At 35.1% G+C, this 25,879-nt stretch overlaps 2 protein-coding genes and 3 long non-coding RNA genes across 7 annotated transcripts; all 5 read right to left on the bottom strand.

Moving 5' to 3' along the window:
* Positions 1 to 373: 373 nt before the first annotated feature.
* LOC113311455 (F-box/kelch-repeat protein At3g06240-like) lies at positions 374 to 2,426 on the bottom strand. The gene is made up of 2 exons (XM_026560293.1): positions 1,847 to 2,426; positions 374 to 1,041 (listed from the first exon to the last, which is right to left on the bottom strand). The coding sequence occupies exons 1-2, from the start codon at positions 2,424 to 2,426 to the stop codon at positions 374 to 376; spliced, it is 1,248 nt and encodes a 415-aa protein (XP_026416078.1).
* A 4,007-nt stretch (positions 2,427 to 6,433) lies between these two features.
* Positions 6,434 to 7,021, bottom strand: LOC113311454 (proline-rich protein 2-like). Its single transcript, XM_026560292.1, has one exon. It carries the CDS (start codon positions 7,019 to 7,021, stop codon positions 6,434 to 6,436), a length of 588 nt encoding a protein of 195 aa, XP_026416077.1.
* Positions 7,022 to 13,285: 6,264 nt separating this feature from the next.
* LOC113313894 lies at positions 13,286 to 14,055 on the bottom strand. Its single transcript, XR_003342109.1, has 3 exons — positions 13,860 to 14,055; positions 13,691 to 13,762; positions 13,286 to 13,592 (listed from the first exon to the last, which is right to left on the bottom strand). It is a non-coding gene; the product is annotated as an uncharacterized LOC113313894 (long non-coding RNA).
* Positions 14,056 to 14,070: 15 nt separating this feature from the next.
* On the bottom strand, positions 14,071 to 16,202 carry LOC113313895. Of its 3 annotated transcripts, none has more exons than XR_003342112.1 (5): positions 15,252 to 16,202; positions 15,072 to 15,136; positions 14,900 to 14,985; positions 14,505 to 14,600; positions 14,071 to 14,371 (listed from the first exon to the last, which is right to left on the bottom strand). It is a non-coding gene; the product is annotated as an uncharacterized LOC113313895 (long non-coding RNA). The 3 variants fall into 3 exon arrangements; XR_003342111.1 differs by having other exon boundaries at positions 15,072 to 15,290; positions 15,959 to 16,202; XR_003342110.1 differs by having other exon boundaries at positions 15,072 to 16,202.
* A 6,063-nt stretch (positions 16,203 to 22,265) lies between these two features.
* LOC113309125 lies at positions 22,266 to 23,989 on the bottom strand. Its single transcript, XR_003340337.1, has 3 exons — positions 23,811 to 23,989; positions 23,694 to 23,729; positions 22,266 to 22,540 (listed from the first exon to the last, which is right to left on the bottom strand). It is a non-coding gene; the product is annotated as an uncharacterized LOC113309125 (long non-coding RNA).
* Between the last annotated feature and the right edge of the window lie 1,890 nt (positions 23,990 to 25,879).

Raw genomic sequence — 25,879 nt, 5'->3', positions numbered from 1 at the left:
GGTGATGTAAAACACTTACTGTATCTGGAGGTATTCCAGTCTTGCTTGACCTTGCGTTCTTGCCTACTTGTGGTGTATTGAAATTGTGCGTCAATCCTATGCTCTAGAAAAATGTTCATGTTCTTATCTATCGACAGTTTATCAGAGAACAACCTATGTGGTAGAACGAGCTAGATTGACTGCATCTGGATCGCACAATTTCAGTCTTACTTGACCTTGCTATGAGACTAAATAAATCTAAAGCTGAGTTGAAAGAGTTTAACGTTAAAGACTGATAGCAGTATGAAACTAAATAAAGGATTTCGAAAACAAGTAACTAATAAATAATGTAAACATAAAGGAAATTCACCAATCGTTGTCTTGTTTCGGATGATTAAGGTTTTTTCTTTCTTCTAGCACCTCTTGTTGTGATCGTTTTTTCAAGGGCATTTTCTGCTCCACTTTTAGCCTTCCTTTCTTGGCCAAAATCTTTCAAAGAAGTAACATTAGTTTCTCCCAAAGCTTTCAAAGAAACAACACTCAGTGTGTGCGGAATTGTGTCGATGTAAGCACAATTTGTACCATTAGCCTCATCATCCCAAAGTTTGTTTAAGGTTGAAGTCTTTGGATCATAGCAACAGAGTGTCGTGTCATGACACCACAATAAAACTTCATTCTTCCTTGTGATTGAGAATGGCTTAGAACGATATAAAGGCTTATGTATGCTAAACTCCTTAAGCCAACGTGACGAATAGTTTTGTTTCAGATTACACTCTTTCATGGCGTAACTACTACTAGTTCCAGTACTCTTATTATATCTCTCGTAGACCCATATATCGATGCAAGAATAGCGGTAGTTATTATTATGAACCAAATACAATTTATTATTACCACCAAGCAACTTAAGCAGGTTAGAAGCGTGAACTTTACATGAAAAATCTCCAGAACGCGGCAATGGGATATAATTGAACTTCTCACCTTCCAAATCAAACGCCACAACCACACATTCTTGTGCGTAAGTATCTTGGTGCAACCAGTAAAGTTTTCCATATGCATAGATACCTGATGAATAATTGTCGAATGTGTATTGTTAAAATCTGCGGGCATCCAACTCAAAACCAATTGGCAATGAGTGGAGAGGTCCTAAGAGATTATAAACCGCAGGATCTTAATTGCCCATATAATGTGGGACTAATAATCTCAACACGCCCCCTCACGTGTATCCTCGTTGGATCTAACACGTGGACAATAAATCGGGTGACGCGGAGTAAAGGTGCGGTCAACTGACTCGACATAAATAACCTGCTCTGATACCATGTTAAAGATCGAGCAAGAGAGAGGAGAGCATAAACGCGGAAGCATAAAAGACTACATTGATAATAATTCGGTGTATCAATTCTCATGGCTTAATAGTCTATTTATATTGTTCACAAACTTGACGACCACTCAAGGTACTTACCTAATAAAATCAAACCCTAAATAAAGCGTAGTTTCCTAACATAACACAAACTCTAAATAGAACTCTTCTAGAACTCTCTAGAACCGACACAACTTACTCCTAAATCTAGACTCTCATATGTTATTTCCTAATACCCTCCCTCAAGATGGAGCATGTAGATCACGAATGCCCATTTTGGACAAAAGAAATTCAACTTCAGTTTTCTTTTTTTCTTTTTTTTCAACACTTTTGTGAAAAAAAAATCTTCAGATCGTAGTTTAAGGACGTTTCGGTCCCCTTCGTAGTTTAAGGACATTTCGGTCCCATCTTCTTAGTTTAGGGATATTCCGGTCCTCTTCGTAGTTTAAAGACATTTCGGTCCCATCTTCGTAGTTTAGGGACCGATCAATCCAAAGTATCTCCACTCACCTCCGACAGTATATATCTGAACATGTCCTCTCCCTTCTTCCTCGTGATAATATATTGTCATAACCCTGTAATTATTAGTTGAAAGACGATAGCCAAACCCACTTACTAAATTAGGATAGGGAAGCCCTGCGCTAGATATATCCCTTGGCAATTCAGAGTAATTATATTCAGGAAGAAAAACAGATTCTCCAGTTAAAAGGTTGCAGCTTAAAAAAGGATATATACGTGGAGCATCTTTATTATCTTTTCCAAAACAAACCAACCCATTGCAAGATCCAACCATGAATTCTGGAATAAATCTGCCATGCTCTATCTTCGTAAGTGTGGTGTAAGAGTTGCAGTAATAGTTGATCTCTAAAGGATCATAATAATCATATTCATCTCCATAGAAAAGTTGTCCCTTGACATGATTACCATCAAATTCAACCTCCCCAGAGAACGCTATAAGGTAACCCGTCTTATCAGTTTTAGAACTTAGGATTGCTCTCCAAGTTGTGCATACACGTTCGCCATGCAGAGCTGCCTCAATAGATAATCGAGAAAGAATGTTTGCTAAGATATCACTGTGAAGATTATCCATATTGTCGATAAATGTCTAACCAATTTTATCAGGTTAATTCTTCTGCAAGCCATTTTTTGGTTTTTTAGATTCTTCTTTGCTGCGCGGCGAGAGAAGCAAAAAGAATATATAACGACGGGTCACTTTACTTATGTACCCTAAAGGCCTAAGGCTTCTTAGAAGAGGCCCATTTAGAACAGGCGATGGAGTGATTTTTGATGGCCCTTCACATTTTACTGGGTTCCATTTTTTGTTTTGTTTTTCCCGGTGAGCATTTGACCCAAAATTCGCGGATTTAGATGGGACCATGGTATTTTTGCGGATGGGTGCTGGAACGTTCGCTAGTGGATTGGATGTGGATGAAATTTTTGAGATCCATCGGATGATGGATCGGCCGGGATGTAATTTTGAAAATCCGTTGGACATCCATATCCTTTTTTTTATCATAGTTCTTCGGTACAAATATGAAGTTAGTATGTATGTTTTTTTCTCCAAATTAGGTATTCCTTTCCTGCCATATTTTGATGATCTTACAAAATACAAAACCAATATACGTATAAGTGGACATACTTGATCCCAAGCACACCAAAAACATCTTACTTTAAAGGGGTCGGGTTGTTCTTCCTCTTCAAACTTTGAATACATTCAAAGCATTGTACTCAAATCCAATTTTAAACCCCTAAATAATGTAGTCTTATTTTTAAAATTATCTATAAATTTGTCATCTTTATTTCTATATTATAAACTTTAATTGTATGACAAATCTGTTGGATTATCCGCATCCAATCCGTCCATCCATCCATCTATTGGATGCAAATCCGTTGGATGTTGGATTTGATGTGGATGCCAAATGTGAAATCCGTAGTGAATTGGAATGGATGCAGATAAGGTGAAAACTGTCCATACCGGCCCATGCTCACCCCTATTTTCTAGAACCCTGTTTTTAGGGGTGAGCAGTAGGCCCAAAATATGTGGTTTTTATCCGGCCCAACCATACTTTTGCGGTTGAATGCCCGGAGCATTCACTAGTGGATTGGATGATATAAGTTTTCGGATTCGAACGATTTTGGATAGATGCAGTTGCACTCTTAAAAATCCCTTGAACATCTGCATCTTTTAGGTTTAAAATAATTATAAAAAAAATTCTAATACACGATGTTAGTTATGTATTTCAAAGGTCCACCATAAATTTGAGTTATCTTCATCATTTTCTTCGATCAAATTTTTGGGGCTTGAGTTTGAGACGAAAAATTAAGTTATATTCTTTTTTTTTTATTTCCTTATCGATTTTTATTCATTTTTGTTAGTGTTATTTTGGTTAGTTTAGAATTTTAATAATTATAAAATAAACCCATTGGATTATCCAATCTGTCTATAAGTGCATCAATTGGATGCAAATCCGCTGGATGCGGATGCCATATTTGAAGTTTGTCATCTATTGGATTGGATGCTAATGAGGCAAAAACTGTAGGATGCTCACCCCTACCATTTTGAGACATACCCAATAAGGAAAAAAAATAGAGTCACTAAGTAGTAAAACCAAGAATCCCTTATCGACCATAATTGATAATGACGCTAATACCTCTATGATTTATATTTTTTTATTTTTTATTTTTTGAAAAAGAAAATTTTAATTTTTTTTTTCTTTATTTACAAACCTAGACCTAGGTTCGTCTGATAACTTGTCATCCAAACTTCGTCAATTAGCATCCAAACTACACTCTTTAATTGTTGGACCTAATTTCGGCTGACTCGAGCAAAAAATAAGCCAACCAAACTTAGTAGTATTATCATTCTACTAAGTGTTTAATTATCAACCTAAGTGTTCATCAATACTTTCAAAATGGAGAATAATGAGTAGTTCGGCTAATCATTCGCTTCAATTGTAAGCCGACTGCACTGTATAAATGCCATAAATCCTAGTTTTTTTGATTTAAACCTAATCTATTAATCAAATACAAAAAAGTAAGATAGGTTTGTGGGTAGTTTATATTGTACATTTCCTTGCTGTGGGGATCTAGTTCATGCTCTCCAACATCATTCAATTTGATTTCTACTTCAACAACTTCTTCTTCTTTTTCACTAATTGCATATTAGAAAAATGATTAGACCCTCTACATTTAGTCGTAGACAATGAAAACTTAGTCGGGTTAGTGTCGGTTGGAGTATAGAAGAGAGAAGGGAAGGAAAAAATAAAAACATAAAAAAGTAAAAAAAAAAAGAAATTATGCCCTGTTTGTTGCTAGGTTACCAACCAAAACTTTGTACGAGTCTAAATAAATAATAAGTAAATAAATAAAATAATCAAGGTTATCTAAGAAATGTAACTAGCTTTAGAAACCCTTTATCAACCTACACTAGTTAGGGCAAGCATTTTATATGCCTCAAATATTTAAACATTTGGGTATTACCTCAAAATAAGATTCTTTTTCTCCTCTTTCCATAATTTTAAGAACAAATGTTGAACGATTGTTTGATATGGCTTACTCTTTACCACCTATATTTATTTATTTTTTCCATCCTCCCTAATTCCCAACCTAATCAATTTATTTATGGATTAGATAATTTATCTTTTTCTTAAGTACACTACCTCTTGGCAGGAAAAAAAAACGTTTAGATTTATGGGAGACTCTCTTATTCTTGGTTTGAAAACAATAGTTATCCACCCATCAATTAATAATGGCAAGAAAAATAGGATTATTTGAGAAATTACGAGAGAATATAAAGTATGAGAAGTATAGGTGGTAAATAAGTAAAACCAAATAAATAAATAAGTAGAGGATGACAGACATTTATGGTATGGGAAAATGTTTCTCAGTGGGAAATGCCTACTCTTCATTAGAAACTGATGTGTTCATGAAATTTCCCGACAAGCAACTTTGGAATCCAAAAATTTCTCTGAAAGTTTTTCTTTCTGGTTTGGACCTTATGTTAAATGGTGCTCCTACTTTGGATTGCCTTCATAGTGTTGGTCTAATTGATCAGGATGCGACTTGCTTATTTTATGATCAACATATTGAGACAAATGCTCATCTTTTTCTTCATTTCAAGACAACTTATGATGTATGGTCTTATTTCTTGAGTAATTTTTGCATTAGATGGGTGCATTCTTGTGATGTCAGCAGAACTATATGGGAATGGAAAAACAGAAAAACCACAAACTATGGGGTTACTTTTCGTTTGCTATTTTGTGGAGTGCGTGTAAACAAAGAAACAATAGATTTTACAATAATATGGCTAGAACTATTAATCAAATCATTGTGAATGTAAAGTGTTTGTTGTTTCAGTGGACTATAAACCTTGATGTGCTTTCTGGTTTTAGTTTATCCACACAAATTTGTAATTGGGATGTTGTAATTCACACATCCATGTAATCTTCTCTAGTTTTTTTGTCACTTCTTTAATGACTTAGAACTTTTTTATAAAATTTGTTCTTTGCCGTCAAAAAAATAAAAAATAAAACTAGCAGCTACATCAATCTTTAAGAAAACGGTGTACAAAGTTCGGTAAAACCACAAACTTATAGAATTCTAGGCTATCCTTTATTACAATCTATCTACACCCATAATGGAAAATGAATGAACAATATATGATTTATTTTAAAAAGAATCATAAATTTATTGATTTTTTTTTTTTTGATAGGAAATGAGAATTGTATTGCAAAATTTAAACCATAACAGAGTGTATATCCCTCTCCAGATCAGCTTGTATTGAAGATAGGAGGAGATGACCATTCTAAATTAACTAAATTTTTCCTAACAAACTTGGCTAGTGTATCTGCACAAGCATTTGCTTCTCTCTTGACAGACTCACACTTCCACTCTTTTATTAAAACTAACCTAGAAAATTTATTGATAATTGATACCCTTGAGATAATATAATGAATCAAACCAGATGTGATTCAGAGACATCAGACGAAAGCTTAGAGGGTCCCAGATGGTGGTACAGGTCCTTTAGGGTGCATTAAAAATCCCTACTTTCCTCCTTGTTCCGAACCAGGTGGTGGTTTAGAGGGTCTAGATGGTGGTTCAGGTCCTTTTAGGATGCATTACGAATCTCATCTTTCCTACTTGTTCCGAACCAGGAGGTGGTTTAGAGGGCCCGGATGGAGGTACGGGACCTTTAGGATGCATTACAAATCTCAATTTTCCTTCTTGTTCTGAACCAGACGGTGGTTTAGAGGGACCAGATGGAGGTACATGTCCTTTGGGATGCATTACAAATCTTAGCTTTCCTCCTTGTTCCGAACCAGACGGTGGTTTAGAGGGACCAGATGGTGGTACATGTCCTTTATGATGCATTGCAAATATGAACTTTCTTCCTTGTTCCGAACCAGGAGGTGGTTTAGAGGGACCAGATGGTGTTACAAGACCTTTAGGATGCATTACAAATCTCATCTTTTCTCCATGTTCCAAACCATGCAGTGGTTTAGAGGGACCATATGGTGGCACAAGACCTTCCGGAGGCATCACAAATATCAATTTCCCTTCTTGTACATCTGGACCAGCATCTAATGGAATGGTTGAACAATTAGAATAACTAATGAAGAATATCAAGAAGAAAATTTGAGTTACTATTTGTGACCTATTTAGTTGAAGAAGAAAATTATTAGACATTTTTTCTTTTGATTGTTTTTTTTGTTATCTATCCTCTAACTTATTTACCAGGTTCCTATCAATTTATATAATACCGAGTAGACATTGGGAATCTTAATTATGCGACTTGGTGAATGAAGTTTTAAGAATTGATATTTGGTGAATCTTTTGAATTAATTTCCGATCTGAAAAATTACAATGTTAGGTAACGCGAAAAATCAGAATGATTGAATTATTTCTTTACGAAGAAACACGCTCTTAGCATTTAATATGTAAAATATTTCCTAATCTAAAGATTATTTTCAAATCGAATAGAAAGGGGTCCAGATCGTCTGTGCCACTGCTTGGGTGTGCCCTATGTGCCACACCAATAGAAACACGGTATTTTCTCTTGGATTTGTAATATCTTCTTTAGCTAATTAATTATCTTTCCTAATCGATTAGTGTTGTATAAATAGAAAATCTATTTAGTTAGTCATGGTTAATGAGAGGAATGATGTGGCGTGTTTCTATTGGTATGGCACATAGGGCACACCCAAGCAGTGGCACAGACGATCTCGACCCGAAAGAAAGATATTGTAGTCTTTAATAAAGAAACCTATTACGGGGCTGTTGAATCCGTTAAACGGACTTCACCCATTATTATACTGTCTACCTATAGTTGGTTAGGGGGTGTCATTTCACCGTTGAATAGTCTATAGTTCCCTTTACTATTTTAACCTAATCAATAGAAAAATTAAAATTAAAATCAGTTTTCTTTCGTCTCTTCTCTGTTGCTCTTTAATTTTTCAAATCCTAAACCACCGATGATTGACAGGTACGATTTATGTAAGGTAGGATTCGAGAATCTTATTTTATATATATATATATATATATATTGTTCGAATTAGGTTAGATGTATTCAAATTTCAGTTAAAAGTAGGGTTGCAGTTTGAGTTACGGCTAGTTGTTCTTAAATTACCGACCATAATCTCGGTTTCTGAATGTGTTACTGTTGGTAGTTCTACTTAAAGGATATCAACCGTAAGGAGTTACGGTTGAATACAGGTACCAACATAATAGTGATTTAAAAGTCATTTGGATCACTGGTATTCCATCTATCATCATCTTTTATTAGGAATCCCAAATTCCCTTGATAGATTGCCTTTCTTCCTTTACTATTTTTTCCTTTAGATTTTCTCAGTTAACTCAGAAACTCAACTTACCAAAAATGGTCATATGTTGTTACCGTGATTACTGCATGATCATTGGAAACTTTCCCCCCATTTCAAATTTGAAAAAATAGTCAATACTGGTGAACCGAAAATCAAGCTTCAATCCCAACAAATTTGAAAATTGAAATATACTAACAACTTCCAAAAATTCCATTACCCTATTAGGTATCCTTCTTATATACGAAACCCTAAACTTCAAAACATATTCAACAAGAATTCTTCACCCACGAAAACATGTTGTGAAACCATGTCTTCAAGCAGTAATAGCCAAATTGATAATCTCAACACAAGGATGCAATCCACAAATATTGAAAATGTCCAGCAAAGACCAATTAGAAGAATTATTGCATCTTCTCAAGTTGCCACTGAAGATGATAATGCGTACGCATACAATATTCTTGGAAAAATCATGTTCAAAAAGTCGTTAGATCACGAATGTGAAGGATGAAATCAATGATCGCTAGAGGAGTTATAGAAGATATGATATCATCAAAAAAGGAACCAACCTATTTTTTTTTCGATTTCAGCAAAAAGAATCATATGATGGGGTTCAATCAAAAACTTGGGATATTATGGGTCATCTTTTGTCTCTGATTCAATATGATCACAACTTTGCTATTAAAGATCATAAATTTGAGAATCATATCTGGAGTGTAAAGTTGAGAAATTTGGGAAACATTATTTTGAATGATAAGATGATCAAAGATATTTGTAAGGATATTGGTACGAAAGTTGAACATGTTGGAAGAAGAAGATTACCAAGAGGCAGTGTAACAAAGTATTTTTTATGTTTAAGTCATTCTCAGGGAACCTTTGAGAATAGGAGGATGGGTTGATAAGCCAAATGGCCAAAGACATTGGGTCATTTATCATTTTGAAATGCATCCTTACATAATATGTAAGGACTGCTGGGTTGTAGATCATGTTGATGTTGCTTGCAAGAGACTTGCACTGGAACAAAAAGTTGAAGCTATGACAGATGAGAAACATGCAGAGTGGAGTTTAACTGAAGAAGGAAATAAATTTTTGGATGTTGATAAGATTTTTAATTGTTGTAGTAAATAAGATTCGAACTCTAAGACTTGTGAAGATTAAATTTAAGGATTTAGTGAAAATAATAAAAGCAGGAGCTACTGGGACTAGGATTCCACCGAGTTCATATTATAAGGCTCAATTATTTATTCTCAATAATTATCGCTCAATAAATAAAATAACATCGACTCTTATTTTGCCAAAGTAGATTATCAAAATATTAGTTATAAATCGTAAGCATGAGACATCAAACATCTAAGCAAGCATGACCCATCAAATAAAATAATAACTGATTAATTCAAATCATAATTCTATTTTAATTAGTGCAAAATTCATATAAAAAAATAAAAAAAAAAATCACCCATGTATGAAATTCAGATTCCTCCGTCGACCCATTGTCGGGGTTTAGCTTCTCATGATGAAAACACACTCAAAAATATAATTCACAGATCAAATGGTGTTTTTATTGAAGAACACTAATACTACAATGAAGCTGCAACGCTGTACTGGCGTTACAGAAGTCACCGTTACAAGAGTTGTTGCAAATTCAAAATAAGCGTGCCAACCTGACTGTTACGAGTACTGTTTATAAACGACAGTTCTCTGCGACAGTCAGTGCATTCTTCTTCTTTTTCTTCTCTGCAGCAACAGAGAAATCTGCTCTGCAACCCTCTATTCTTCACCCCTGTCACTGGATACCCTTTCTCTGCTCCCCAGAACACTATTTATACTCAACAGGTCTCCAAAATCCTGATAATAACTCCATATATTCTCTATTTACTTCGCTACATGTTAAAAGATTTTCTTTCCATTCATTTCTTTCTCACGCGTCTTCAGTTAGTATATTCTCCCTTTTTAACTTAGTCACGCACCAAATGGTAGCTTGAGTCTTCCAACACGAGCAGTAAACGCCCAAACTTGTGCCAACTTCCCAAAAATATCTCGATCAAATATTCTTTCCCTGTTTTGTTCCAACCGAAAAATCATCTCACAATTATCAAACCTGAAGCAATTACCACCTTCTGTTGACCGTGACAGCTCGATATCAAACAAATACGGCAAGAAAATCTCACCAAATCTGCTCCGGTTATTGGAGAATATCCAACGACACAACGTACTCCCGTGTTTTCTTCGAACCTGAGTATCCAGCCCATTTTATTCGAAACCATCGACCATACCATTCCTATTTGGTACGAACAGGCCCAAAGCAACCAAAACCAGTAGTCAAGTCTCACTGAGACTTGTCAAAATTCCTAACAGAGTTTCCGCAAGAAGAAAACTCGAGAACCTGTTCAAGCATTAAATCCACCATTCTAACCAATTCTGGTCCAAACGACGACCATTACCAGCTCTGTTAATCCAAAAGAAACAAACCCAATGAGTTTAGGCCCTTGAATCTCCCTAGAACTTGATTAAAATTCGAACCCTAATTCTGCCAGTTCAAGAACCAATTTCCCGCCACTTCTCTGAGTTCAAACGAAGAAGAAAGGGTTTCCCATTATCCAACAACTGGGGTGAGAATAGAAAATAAGGTGCCCCTTAGCAGTTTACGTGCCCCTTATACAAAATGGGTGTTTGTTTATCAAATGTCCTCTGGGGGTGCCTTTAACAACTTTTCGAGCTGATTTTTCCAAAAATGTTTGTTGCCCAAAAACACCTACAAACAAGTTTATTAGTGATAAGACGAGTCTCAGCTAATGTATTTACGGGTGAAAATGCATCACACCTGTGTGTCCATCAAATTCCTCACACTTACATTTTGCTAGTCCTCGAGCAAAACAGAAAATTGAACCGCTACACAGCTGGTCATATAATAAGAGATAGAGAGAGAGGGAGAGAGACCCGCTACACAACTGGTCATAATATATTTTTATTTTTATTTTTAGACCCGCTACACATGCAAAAAGAAAAGACCCGCTACATAGCTGGTCATAGAATAACAGAGAGAAAGAGAGACCCGCTACACACCTGGTCATAATATTATTTTTTTTCTTTATTTTTTTAGACCCGCTACACAGCTAGTCATAATATACCTACAAACCAATAACAGACCCGCTCAACAGCTGATCATGATTTGCAAGGAATTTCCTGAAAAAAGAAAGTAAAAATTAACCGCTCCCCCACACTTAAACATTACATTGTTCTCAATTTAATTGAGTCATCCAACGCAAAAATTAAGATGGAAAATTCAAAAAGTAAACGAAAATAAAAATAAATAAATAAATAAAATAAATAAATAATTTTTTTAAAAAAATATACCTACTGGAATGTACAAAAAGAATCCCCATACACTAATGACCTGAAAATTTGGGGATCAACCCAAAAACATAATATTTACGAACGACAGCTTCATAATTATGTTATGAAAATGTGGGGACACTGAAACTGTCAGAAATAGAGACTTACCTCCAAACCAAGTTTTTACAACACAAGGAAGTGTGTAAAGAACATAATATGGGGATTCTATGGGGACTAGGGAAACATCAATTGGTTCATGCACGATTTTGGGAATAGGCAAATCCTCTGGGTATTTAGATGCAAAGTACTCCAACAATATTTTAGAAGCACACAATGCCAACCTTAAATTAGGTAACTTTTGGAAGTCTAGGGGACTAGAAACAACCTCTAAGTTCGGTGAATTATCTTGTGAGATAGATTCATCTATGGAATTAGGAAAATCATCTACACAATCATCCACAGGGTCATCTACAAATTCTATCTGGAACTACAAGATTGATCATCATCATCATTAAATAATTTCTGGCATTCCAGAATTCTCAGTCTTTGTTCCAAACTAGGTGGTGTGTATTTGTAATACTTATCATATATCATTAGAGGAGATTCTTCACTTACCATTTGTGGAGCAAAAACTCCATACCGTTTCCTATGCATATATTCACCAAGCGTCATCTCAGATGAGGTTGCCTGATAATTTGAATTTCTACGCTTATATTCTGTCAGTGTCATCTTAGGTGACGTCTCCTCAGAAAAAGCCATCGTCCTCAAAAAGTCCCTGAAAAGAAATACAGAAAGAAATGCATAAAAAGGAAAAAAAAAATCTAAAATGAAATCAAAATATTGTACAAAATAAAAATAAACCTAAAAATTAATCTAAAAATAAGTCCACGTCGGCGATGCCAAAAATGATAAGATTTTTAATTGTTATAGTAAATAAGATTCGAACTCTAAGACTTGTGAAGATTAAATTTAAGGATTTAATGAAAATAATAAAAGCGAGAGTTACTGGGACTAGGATTCCACCGAGTTCATATTATATGGCTCAATTATTTATTTCTCAACAATTATCGCTCAATAAATAAAATGACATCGACTCTTATTTTGCCAAAATAGGTTCTCAAAATATTAGTTATAAATCGTAAGCATGGGACATCAAACATCTAAGCAAGCATGACCCATCAAGTAAAATAATAACTGATTAATTCAAATCATAATTATATTTTAATTAGTGCAAAAGTCATATAGAAAATAAAATAAATTCACCCATGTGTAAATTCAGATTCCTCCGTCGACCCAGTGTCGGGATTTCGCTTCTCATGATGAAAACACACACAAAAATATAATTCATAGCTCAAATGGTGTTTTTATTGAAGAAAACTATTAATACAATGAATCTGCAACGCTGTAATAGCGTTACAGAAGCCACTATTACAAGAGTTGTTGCAAATTCAAAATAAGCGTGCCAAACTGACTGTTACGGGTACTGTTTATAAACGACAGTTCTCTGGGACAGTCAGTGGACTCTTCTTCACTAGTGGAAAAAAACCGTTTTAAGAAAGAAAGTGTCGTATTATAAGACACTTTTGAACTGTAGCTGAAAGTGCCGTAGATTCAGTCTTTTTCTGGAACGACACTATCACGTTGACCCTGAATAAATTGAATTTACGATGCTTTTGAACTGTCACTATACACGATAGCTGAGTGGTATCGTAGAGTTAACTTTATATTATAAAAAAAATAGAAATTCAGCTGAATTCCAAAACTGATGCAGGTGTAAACAGTGTTTCTGACTGGGCTGAAATAAATCTGACTGAAACTCAAATTACAAAAATGACCGTTCAAATAAAATCATCATATTAGTTGCACAATTCATAACTTAATTCAGTAGACACTTTGGTATAAAAAGAAGTAGTCAAATCTTGAATTCATGCACACAAGTCATTGAGAGAACAACAAAAAATTCACTCCTTGAAACTGGATTAGAAGAAGTAAGTGGACTTGCAGAAGGGTGTGTACACCTGCAACAGTAATGAGCAAGGGAGCCGTCCAGCTACTTGTCGACGGAGATCGGCTGCTACTTCCAACATTGAGTCTGGGCATATAGTTACCTAAAATAAAACCACTTAACTAGTAAGACTCACAAAACAAAAACACCACACCTTGTATATGTCTAATTTAATAAGGTATATTAAGAAGGCAAACTTACAGTTTACCCGTATAAGAAAAAATTGCCAAGATGAGAAGGAATTGGTCCCCTAACAACTTGCAGCAAAGATCTCTGCAGTTAATATGAATTACTGATACGTCAATAACAATGAAAATGAGGTAATAACAAAATATTGATATATCAGCTCAACTGTTTCAAAAGCGCTTACAAAACAGCAAGTGCCTGCATCAGACTAACACCAAATTGAGCTTTCCCGGCGAGTCTGTTTCCTTGTATAGAAAGCATGGAGCGCAAGACTCATCTCAGTTGCGCAATATAGATTTAACATTTTCTTGGAATGAGATCCAGCTGCAACTCTTGCAATGGTTTCCCTAGACGAAGATCTGTTACTACCCTGCATTTACAATTGGCAGCTATTTAGACACATAAGAATGTTAAAATTTTATGATGCAAGTGACCCTATAAAATGATAAACAAGACTGTATTACACAAATTATGAGCATGTCTGAATTAGTTAGATAGATGTCAATCGCCTTAGCTTAGGTATTTGGAAATGCAGATGTCCTTGGGGTCTCTTGGGTTTCATCTAGATTTCCGCTTGGGCACACTCAAGATGAGAGCAGTCTGATCCCAAGTAGCAGCTACAACAGTTATCCGGTAAACGTTATCCCACCATCTACGGGTACCATCACTTGAATACAAAAAATCAAGCTCCACAACCTAGAAAATACCACATAGAAATCTGGCATGAGTAAAGAAGCTTATTACATCTTGCATTAATGAAAACTTGGAAAGAAGTGCAAGGTGACATGTGTAAAGAAATAAATGAACAATTAAGGAATGACTACACAACATCATGAATTCAAGAGAATGGAAAGGTTATCTCCTGCCCATATCCACCATAGAGTGCGTCTCCAAGACATTCCCAGCCAACAGTTTCACTCCCAAACTACAAAAATAAACCAACCAAAACCCCATTCAGTTAAAACATTTTAAATCTAGTCCTAGCCTTCTAATCAAAGTCAGGTAGGTCTGTCGGCAGCACAATCAGAAGATGAAGTAGTACCAGTAACAAAGGAAAATGAACCGAGACATACAACACGCAAAGACTGCATACACTTCTATGTGGTTTTGCAGCCCACCGCGTGAATGCACTCTTTGTGTGTTGTATAAAATTTTCCAAATGACAATGTGCAATCAACTTCAAGCATAGAGTTTGAGTACCAATGAGAATTAAAATATACAGACCTTGTTGGATACATAAGGTCACCATTCATAACATCCTTCGATACTGATTTTTTGAATATCCACGATCCAATAGTTTAATTCCTGAACTACAAAAACAAATTAACCAGAGCCCCATTTACAGTCCATACATTTCCATATATACAAAATAGAGTAATGGAGTTAGAGAATATACCCATGAATCTTATTGTTGATGCAACCTTCAAGAGCTTCTCCAAGACCATCCCAAGCTCTATTCATCTACACACAATCAGTTCTCACCAAACATCAAACAAAGAGTTAATTTAGTATTCTGAAGCAATTGAAATTGTATGAGAAGGAATGTGGTAATAAACTGATCATTCACACATCTTACTATTTTCTTGAGCAAGATGCCAGTTCTGCCACCGCAATTCTGCATAGACAAAAGTCAGAAAGAAATTCATCTGTAAGATGAGACTATTTAATATCCTGGTACCATATCAATATCAATCTAACTGACTCAACCAGAAATTTATGGTCCAACAACTACATGCAAGCTTATTCATCCAAAATCACAATTTAGCATACTCAAAGTGTGAATCAACCAGTCTATTTTTCTTTCATTCTTCAAGAGAAAAGATTCTTGTTTGGATAGATGTAGAAGAAAAAAACCCATACATACATGTTAATCCTAAGAATAAGTTAGCAAATAAACATCACACAATTTAATACTTAAAGAAAACTACCTAATTAAGATAGGAGGCTGAAGTTCAAACTCCACCACCATTATGCCATAAGTTAGGGTTTCCAAATGAAATAAATCCAGAATAAAAAAAACCCTAAACCAATTTCGGATCGTACTCTAATAAAGCTTAGATTACATGGTATAAAGAGAGTCTAGAAGAAAAACCCTATTCGCTAATTGAAACTTGAACATAACCTATTCGCTAATCTAGCAAAATACTCCATTGATTTCTTCTTTAGTCTGCAAAATCTAAGTAAATGATAATAAAAATTAGTAAAAATTCCAGAAATTTGAACAGACCCTACATTCAGAATTAGATTAATCAATCCTAAATAGAAAAAAGTAAGTAATTCGACCATATATCATTATCATCATCTTTAAATGTCTCTGCATCTTCTAGAGTATGAGATGAAGGCCTGATTTGAATTTCAGGAGCAAAGAAACTAGATCTAGGGTAACGAAGAAGGGTTTGCTTTTGATTTCTGATGATACATGAGTTTTGATTTTGAGATAGGGTCGGGATGGATGTTTAATTGTTGAGAATCAAGGCTCATATGATACAGTTGAGTAATATTCCATGAGTTTGGTAGTGATGAAAGAGTTGTGAGATACGATTATGGAGTCTGCAATCTGGAGACGAAAAGGAAAGAGAAAGAAAGAAAGGAAGGAAGAAAGAAAGAGAAGTAAAAGATGAGGTCGATAAGTGAGGTGAGAGATAAAGCGGTTTAGGTGAGAGAAGTGCGGGAACCAGAGCCGTTAGATCAATGATATTTCTTATCCCTAGAGAGCCAAGAAAAATCTGTGATAGAAACAATACTCTGATAGCGTCGTTGTGTAAGTGAACTAAAGGCATAGCACAACGACATCTTGACTTTAGTCAGCGACACGTTCCGCACATTGTTATATCTCGATATTCATACTGTATCGTTTCATGATGTCTCAGATGACCTATTTTCCACTAGTGCTTCTTCTCTGCAGCAGCGGAGAAATCTGCTCTGCAATCCTCTGTTCTTCACCCCTATCACTCGATACCCTTTCTCTGCTCCCCAGAACACTATTTAAACTCAACAGGTCGCCAAAATCCTTGTAATAACTCCGTATATTCTCTATTTACTTCTCTACATGTTAAGAGATTTTCTTTCCATTCATTTCTTTCTCACGCGTCTGCAGTTAGTATATTCTCCCTTTATAACTTAATCACGCTCCAAATGGTAGCTTGAGTCTTCCAACACGAGCAGTAAACACCTAAACTTGTGCCAACTTCCAAAAAATATCTCGATCAAATATTCTTTCCTTGTTTTGTTCCAACCGAAGAATCATCTCACAATTACCACCTTCTGTTGACCGTGACAGCTCGATATCAAACAAATACGGCAAGAAAATCTCAACATATCTTCTCCGGTTATTGGAGAATATCCTACCATACAACGTACTCCCCTGTTTTCTTCGAACCTGAGTATCCATCCCATTTTATTCGAAACCATCGACCATACCATTCTTGTTTGGTCTGAACAAGCCCAAAGCAACCAAAACCAGTGGTCAAGTCTCACTGAAACTTGTCAAAATTCCTAACAGAGTTTCCGCAAGAAGAAAACTCGAGAACCTGTTCAAGCATTAAATCCACCATTCTAACCAATTCTGGTCCAAACGACGACCATTACCAGCTCTGTTAATCCAAAAGAAACAAACCCAATGAGTTTAGGCCCTTGAATCTCCCTAGAACATGATTAATATTCGAACCCTAATTCTGCCAGTTCAAGAATCAATTTCCCTCCACTTCTGTGAGTTCAAACGAAGAAGAAAGGGTTTCCTATTATCCAACAGCTGGGGTAAGAATAGAAAAGAAGGTGCCCCTTAGTAATTTAGGTGCCCCTTATACAAAATGAGTATCCATTTATCAAATGTCCTCTGGGGGTGCCTTTAACAACTTTTCGAGCCGATTTTTCCAAAAATGTTTATTGCCCAAAAACACATACAAACAAGTTTATTAGTGATAATACGATTTCAGCTAATGTATTTATGGGTGAAAATGTGTCACACTTGTGTGTTCATCAAATTCCCTCACACTTACATTTTGCTAGTCCTCGAGCAAAACAGAAAATTGACCCGCTACACAGCTGGTCATATAATAAGAGAGAGAGAGAGACCCGCTACACAACTGGTCATAATATATTTTTATTTTTATTTTTAGACCCGCTACACATGCAAAAAGAAAAGACTCGCTACACAGCTGGTCATAGAATAAGAGAGAGAAAGAGAGACTCGCTGCACAGCTGGTCATAATATCTTTTCTTTTAGACCTGCTACACAGCTGGTCATAATATACCTACAAACCAACAACAGACTCGCTCAACAGCTGATCATGATTTGCAAGGAATTTCCTGAAAAATAAAGTAAAAAGTTAACCGCTCCCCCACACTTAAACATTACATTGTTCTCAATGTAATTGAGTCGCAAATTTTAAAATGGAAATTTAAAAAAGTAAACGAAAATAAAAATAAATAAATAAGTTTTTAAAAAACAATATACCTACTGGAATGTACAAAAAGAATCCCCATACACTAATAACCTGAAAATTTGGGGATCAACCCAAAATATAATATTTACGAACGATGGCTTCATAATTATGTTATGAAAATGTGGGGACACTGAAACTGTCAGAAATAGAGACTTACCTCCAAACCAAGTTTTTACAACACAAGGAAGTGTGTAAAGAACATAATATGGGGATTCTATGAGGACTAGGGAAACATCAATTGGTTCATGCACGATTTCGGGAATAGGTAAATCCTCTGGGTATTTAGATGCAAAGTACTCCAACAATATTTTAGAAGCACACAATGCTAACCCTAAATTAAGTAACTTTTGGAAGTCTAGGGGACTAGAAACAACCTCTAAGTTCGGTGAATTATCTTGTGAGATGGATTCATCTATGGAATTAAGAAAATCATCTACACAATCATCCACAGGGTCATCTACACAATCATCCACAGGGTCATCTACAAATTCTATCTGGAACTACAAGACTGATCATCATCATCATTAAATAATTTCTGGCATTCCAGAATTCTCAGTCTTTGTTCCAAACTAGGTGGTATGTATTTGTAATACTTCTCATATATCATTAGAGGAGATTCTTCACTTACCATTTGTGGAGAAAAAACTCCATAACGTTTCCTATGCATATATTCACCAAGCGTCATCACAGATGAGGTTGCCTGATAATTTGAATTTCTACGCTTATATTCTGCCAGTGTCATCTTAGGTGACGTCTCCTCAGAAAAAGCCATCGTCCTCAAAGAGACTCTGAAAAGAAATACAAAAAGAAACGCATAAAAAGGAAAAAAAATCTAAAATGAAATGAAAATACTATACAAAATAAAAATAAACCTAAAAATTAATCTAAAAACAAGTCCGCGTCGGCGGTGCCAAAAATGATAAGATTTTTAATTGTTATAGTAAATAAGATTCAAACTCTAAGACTTGTGAAGATTAAATTTAAGAATTTAATGAAAATAATTAAATCGAGAGTTAGCAGGACTAGGATTCCACCGAGTTCGTATTATAGGGCTCAATTATTTATTTCTCAACAATTATCGTTCAATAAATAAAATGACATCGACTCTTATTTTGCCAAAGTAGATTCTCAAAATATTAGTTATAAATCGTAAGCATGGGACATCAAACATCTAAGCAAGCATGACCCATCAAATAAAATAATAACTAATTAATTCAAATCATAATTCTATTTTAATTAGTGCAAAAGTCATATAGAAAATAAAATAAATTCACCCATGTATGAAATTCAGATTCCTCATCGACCCAGTGTCGGGATTTAGCTTCTCATGATGAGAACACACTCAAAAATATAATTCATAGCTCAAATGGTGTTTTTATTGAAGAAAACTAATAATACAATGAATCTGCAACGCTGTACTGGCGTTACAGAAGTCACCGTTACAAGAGTTGTTGGAAATTCAAAATAAGCGTGCCAAACTGAATGTTACGAGTACTGTTTATAAACGACAGTTCTCTGCAACAGTCAGTGGACTCTTCTTCTTCTCTGCAGCAGCAGAGAAATATGCTCTGCAACCCTCTGTTCTTCACCCCTATCACTCGATACCTTTTCTATGCTCCCCAGAACACTATTTATACTCAACAGGTCGCCAAAATCCTTGTAATAACTCCATATATTCTCTATTTACTTCGCTACATGTTAAGAGATTTTCTTTCCATTCATTTCTTTCTCACGCATCTGCAGTTAGTATATTCTCCCTTTTTAACTTAGTCACGCTCCAAATGGTAGCTTGAGTCTTCCAACACGAGCAGTAAACGCCCAAACTTGTGCCAACTTCCCAAAAATATCTCGATCAAATATTCTTTCTTTGTTTTGTTCCAACCGAAGAATCATCTCACAATTATCAAACCTGAAGCAATTACCACCTTTTGTTGACTGTGACAGCTCGATATCAAACAAATACGGCAAGAAAATCTCACCAAATTTGCACCGGTTATTGGAGAATATCCTACCATACAATGTACTCCCCTGTTTTCTTCGAATCTGAGTATCCAACCATTTTATTCGAAACCATCGACCATACCATTCCTGTTTGGTCCGAACAGGCCCAAAGCAACCAAAACCAATGGTCGAGTCTCACTGAAACTTGTCAAAATTCCTAACAGAGTTTCCGCAAGAAGAAAACTCGAGAACGTGTCCAAGCATTAAATCCACCATTCTAACCAATTCTGGTCCAAACGACGACTATTACCAGCTCTGTTATTCCAAAAGAAACAAACCCAATGAGTTTAGGCCCTTGAATCTCCTCCCTAGAACATGATTAAAATTCGAACCCTAATTCTGCAAGTTCAAGAACCAGTTTGCCGCCACTTCTCTGAGTTCAAACGAAGAAGTAAGGGTTGCCCCTTATCCAACAGCTGGGGTGAGAATAGAATAGAAGGTGCCCCTTAGCAATTTAGGTGCTCTTATCCAAAATGAGTGTCCGTTTATCAATTGTCCTCTGGGGGTGCCTTTAAAAACTTTTCGAGCCGATTTTTTCAAAATGTTTATTGCCGAAAAACACCTATAAACAAGTTTATTAGTGATAAAAATGAATCTCAGCTAATGTATTTATGGGTGAAAATGCGTCACACTTGCGTGTTCATCAGCTGCCTATATAACTAATATGGGTGTTGATAGGACGGAAGATGGGGCTGAAACAGAGAGGGCTGCACCTAATTCCCATTCTTTAGAATATCTTTTACCTGATTCTCAAGATGAATCGATTATTGAACAAGAAGCAGAAGATACTATATGAGGAAGACTAAAAGAACTGGAAACGAAGGTCCTTCCAACAATAATCAATACCCACAATAATCCAATCTACCAAGTTGCAGCTAATAGTTCTGGGGAAGCTACTGACTATGAAACTCTCCTTGATGATACTATGATGGAATACCAACACAATCATGATGCTGGAAAAAATACAAGAGTATTTGATAGCACAGGATTTGTATACATAGGGACGACTCAGAATCAATTTGGAAATTATGCAATTTCTCATCAGGTTTTACTCAAAACTCTAGTTTATATTTTAATTTTATTTTCGATTATTTGCTTTTAAATTGTGGTTTTAGATTTACTAGTCAATTAGGGTATTCAATTAATTTTTTAGGTTTAAGAATGAAGACTCTAGCTTGGAATGTGTAACGTTTAGCTCAAAAATTTACCAAAGATTAGTTAGTAGCTCTGATCCAAATTCAGTCACCTGATTTTCTCTTTCTCTTTGAGACTAAGATCAACAAGCATAAAATGATTAAATTTGCCAAAACTCTTAATTATTGTAACCATATTTGCATAGATAGAGTTGGTTTTGCAGGTGAGATTCGTTTGATGTGGAAAGATGGAATTAGGTGTGACATTTTAGATGCATCTAATAACATAATTCATGTTGTTGCTAATTTACATGCAGCTAAACCAGATGCTATGATTTCTTTCATGTATAGTTCTACATATTTTGATGGTAAGAAGGTTCAATCGGAGTATATGAAAAATATTAGTGATAATACTAGGCAAACTTGGCTTGTTATAGGAGATGTTAATGTCCATTTACTTAACAATGCTTCACCTTCCAATGTCTCATCAGATGATACGTATGTTCATAATAAAATACATGAATGGTATCCAATAACAAAATTACATGATAGAATAGAATTCTGATCAAACTTAATAGAAGAAAAAACTGGTTTAGTACTATCCAATGTTCACTAGGATTCTGAGTAACTACTAGTGAATGATGATAATTCTGAGCTAAATGTGTATATGTGCAGCACCCTTAGTTGTGGCATGTTGTCTTCGGTATAAGGAAGGTCATGTTGGTCTTCTTTTCCTTCTAGTTTTTAATGGGGTTCGGAATTTTCTGACAAGGGTATTGATATATGGAACACACCTGATTCCTCCTAGTTTGCATTACAATCTAACAACTGCTCCCTAACTGTAGTGAATGATGACAGAGCTGAGCTAAATGGAATCCCGTATTATATTTCTTTAAAATGTCATCAATAACTACTATTATAAGGCATCATTAACACTTTTATTCATTAATATTTCGTTTTTCTACCAGATGACCAACAAGTGCTAAACATGCTAAACGAAAGAAAGGCCATTTAAGCACTGTTAAAAATAAAAAGTGCTTCAAAGGTATAATTAACTATTTTCTTATCTTGCTCCTCTATGTTCTTTCCAATGAAAGATGCAAAAGTGGTATCACCTCGCACCTTTCTCTTTTGAAGGACAACAACTGCTTAGAGAGTAACGTAAGCATTTTGTACACATTACCTAAAAATACATCTAAATATAACAGTACCAAAAAAAAAAAAAATCACCAGTAGTTACGGAATTGGAATGCTCGCCTTGCTCCCCATTTTATTGATATTCCATCCTGCATAAAACAACAAGGTTTCCTCTATAATCATACATCAGAATAAAATCTCAGATTGGAAACTATGAGAGAACATATTGTCTTATAAATGATTGCGAGTTTGGAAAACAGCATCAATGCCAGCAACATAGTTCCATGAGGGGAACAATCAGTTACTATATACTTAAGATCTTTCCTTCTAAATAAACTTAACAGTTAGATACTCAAAGACAGCATTTGGAGAGTTTAAGACATTTCGCTAAAAACAACAACAAAGGTTAAGGATCCGCCATCAGCCGATGCCGAATCTCTCAAAGCTATTTGCTTATTCGCATTCGATGGATCCTTTCAACTTATAAACATAACCTCAAGATGGAAATTCTCATCTTATCTAAATACGTATCACTTTTCTGGGTCCTTAAAAGTTAAAAGATCCCATTGGCTTGAATTGCTTCATGCCTCTCCCGTTTAAATGGTACCATTAGCTGGGGTCTCTGCATCTTAATTCACTTACCTGCAGTAATTGAAAATTGGGACAAATTGCTGGCTGCCCGCATCAGTAAATGTTCAACCTAATTCTCAACAAGAATACTCAAGTTACTCAACTACAAAAGGCTAGTCATGTAGTAATTTCATCTAGATCCATAATTCATGAAGTTTGAAGTGGACCCAAACTCAATCCATGAGTTGAAAATCACCAGCAAACCATAGAGAACATATATTTCATTTACGATATCAACATAAACAAACTTTTTCAATGTACACTTGCAGCAACTAGATACCAGAAAATATTTAATCCCACATAGACTATGATTGCTATGTCTAGTAGGTGACTACAGAGCAGGAAGTAAAAAATCAGCGGGTACCAACTGTTCAATTGTGGCTATTGCGCAGAAAACAACAGAGAATCCTACATTTCATTTACTGTATCAACATAAACAAATGAACTGTGTTTAAACATAGTACTACCTCATTATTTAAACATCACGTCTACACACAATCGTCAAACAAAATCAAATCCAAGCAAGAACTGAAACAAAACAGATGAAAAATCCTTACCTAATACTCAAAATGGCCCTAACAATCAAATATGAGAACCAAAAACAAAAAAATTCTTGCCAAAACCACAGAAACCTTATAAGAAATGGAAAGATAATAAGGTTTGAAAACTTACTCTTCCTCAAATTCCATCTTCAGAAATCAAAGAACCCTACAGAAAAAAAGTAAAAAAATAAGAACATCGAAAACCCAAATTAAAGAAAACCCAGAATTCGTAAACTAGGGTTTATACCTTTTAATGTCTGCAAGAGAAAATTAGAGATTTCAAGACTGTGTTTGTGTGATTCAAGTGTTGAAATAATAGGGATTTCGAAATCTCGAAAGAACAAGTTTTCGATAACCTCGAGCAAAAGATTGAAATTTCTTTGGGTTTCCGGATATTTTCTTTTTTCTTCCGTCTTTGAGAGAAAAAACTGAAACTGTTTTATTCGAGAAGATCCGAAATCTTTGGGTGTATAGGCGAACTTTGTGGGCTTTGGGAGCGAAATTTGACTTTCACGAATCCGAGAGGGAAATTTAATTTTCACGAAAATTTTTGGGTGAAATTTGCCACTAAATATGTATATCATGTTAATGTCTATTTTTTATTGAGATATTTTAACTTTGGGTCACAAAAATGTGATTAGAGTTGTGTCTGCGTCACCACCAAATTTTAACTAGAGTCTGGGTCACATGACCGTCGTTGACCATTTTAACAGTTATGAAAGTTAGTTAAACATAGATTGGCCAAAATTATTTTAGACTTCAAATTATTTACTAAAATCAAACACTAATAAACAAATAAGGGTTTTGCCCTAACTAAAAGCAAACCCTTATATAAGAATTTATATACAATACAAGTTTAGAACATGATCAAAACTGTAATAAAATTAAGAAACCATACCTCAATTTTTGTTTAAGAAGGAATCCCTATGTAATCAGTTCACCTGTTCAGTGAAAGACGAAGAACCTCCTTTTTCTTTCTTTTTTTTTTGTTCTCGAGTATGTGAAAGTGAAACTGATATTTTTGGATTCTTCTATTATGCACGTGATATCACGTGAAACAAAAACCTTTTTTTTTTAAAATCATTAATAAAATAATTATACTTTTTATATGCAGCTATAGCGACAGACGTGCGGCAATAGAGCTTCGAAATATTATTAATTATATTATTGATAAATATTGCGACACTGATGTGGCAAAAAGCTAAGTTATTACCACAGCTAAAAGTTAGGTGAGGCAAAAAAAATAGTCTTTTTCCTCGACCACTCGTGTTGTAGCAATAGATCTTCTCTAATGCCACACCGGCTACATAGTGAGGCTAAAACACATCTATTACCACATCATTTATGAGTACGTGGGAAAATAGTGTAGCAGTAGACTCATGTTTTGTAGTGACAGGATAGTAGTACAACTAAACTGCAGATTAAAGAATGGATTCCACCTGATAAGGAATTTGTAAAAGTCAATATTGATGGTTTTTATATACATGATATTAGGAAAGAAAGTGTTGGGGTAATTCTGCGTGATTTTGCAGGGAAATGTCTATGAGCCAAAGGAATAAAGTTTGATGAGGAAGTGGATGCAGATTATGGGACTGAGCATTTTGAATGTAAAGCACTAGCGACGGCGGTGGAATGGATGGAGATATGAACATTGAGAAGGTTATATTTGAAATGGACTGTGATAATGTGATTCATTCTATAATTGAGAGTGAATAACAAGTTCATTGTTCAACTCAAGTATAATTGAAAGAGTTAAATTTAAATGTAGTATTAATAGTAAACTTTGTTTATTTTAAGTCTATTCATAGGCTAGGAAATAATGTAGCTCACTCTTTAGCTCATAAAGCAAGAGACGAGGAAGCAAGCTTTGATTTTAATTATGATATTCCAATTTTCATTACACAACTTCTGAAAGAGGATTACCGTAATTTTTGGATTTATTAATAAAATTTCTGTAGTATCAAGAAAAATATGGTTTATTCTAGGGATGTCAATGATACCCATTACCCGGAACCGGAACCACTAGATTTGTGTCCGGTTCCAAGTCCTAAAGTTGGACCCATTAACAACTTAGGACTCGGCGGTAATTATCCGGTTGGACCCGAATCTAAACTGATTCAAATAGATAATACCCGTTGGGTACCCGCGGGTATCGGGTACTCGGTTATTCGTTCTTTTATGCATGTGTTTTAGCAAAATTACAAGTATTTTGCTAGTCTTGACTTCAATATTTTTTTCATTTTTTTATATTTAATCTTTATTTAGTACATTAATAAAGAAATAATAATAATTTTTTATAAATTTGGGTCCAAGCCA

Source organism: Papaver somniferum, chromosome 9 (assembly GCF_003573695.1).
Source record: "Papaver somniferum cultivar HN1 chromosome 9, ASM357369v1, whole genome shotgun sequence".
Taxonomy (NCBI): Eukaryota; Viridiplantae; Streptophyta; class Magnoliopsida; order Ranunculales; family Papaveraceae; genus Papaver; species Papaver somniferum.
This window is presented reverse-complemented; position numbering and strand designations above follow the sequence as displayed.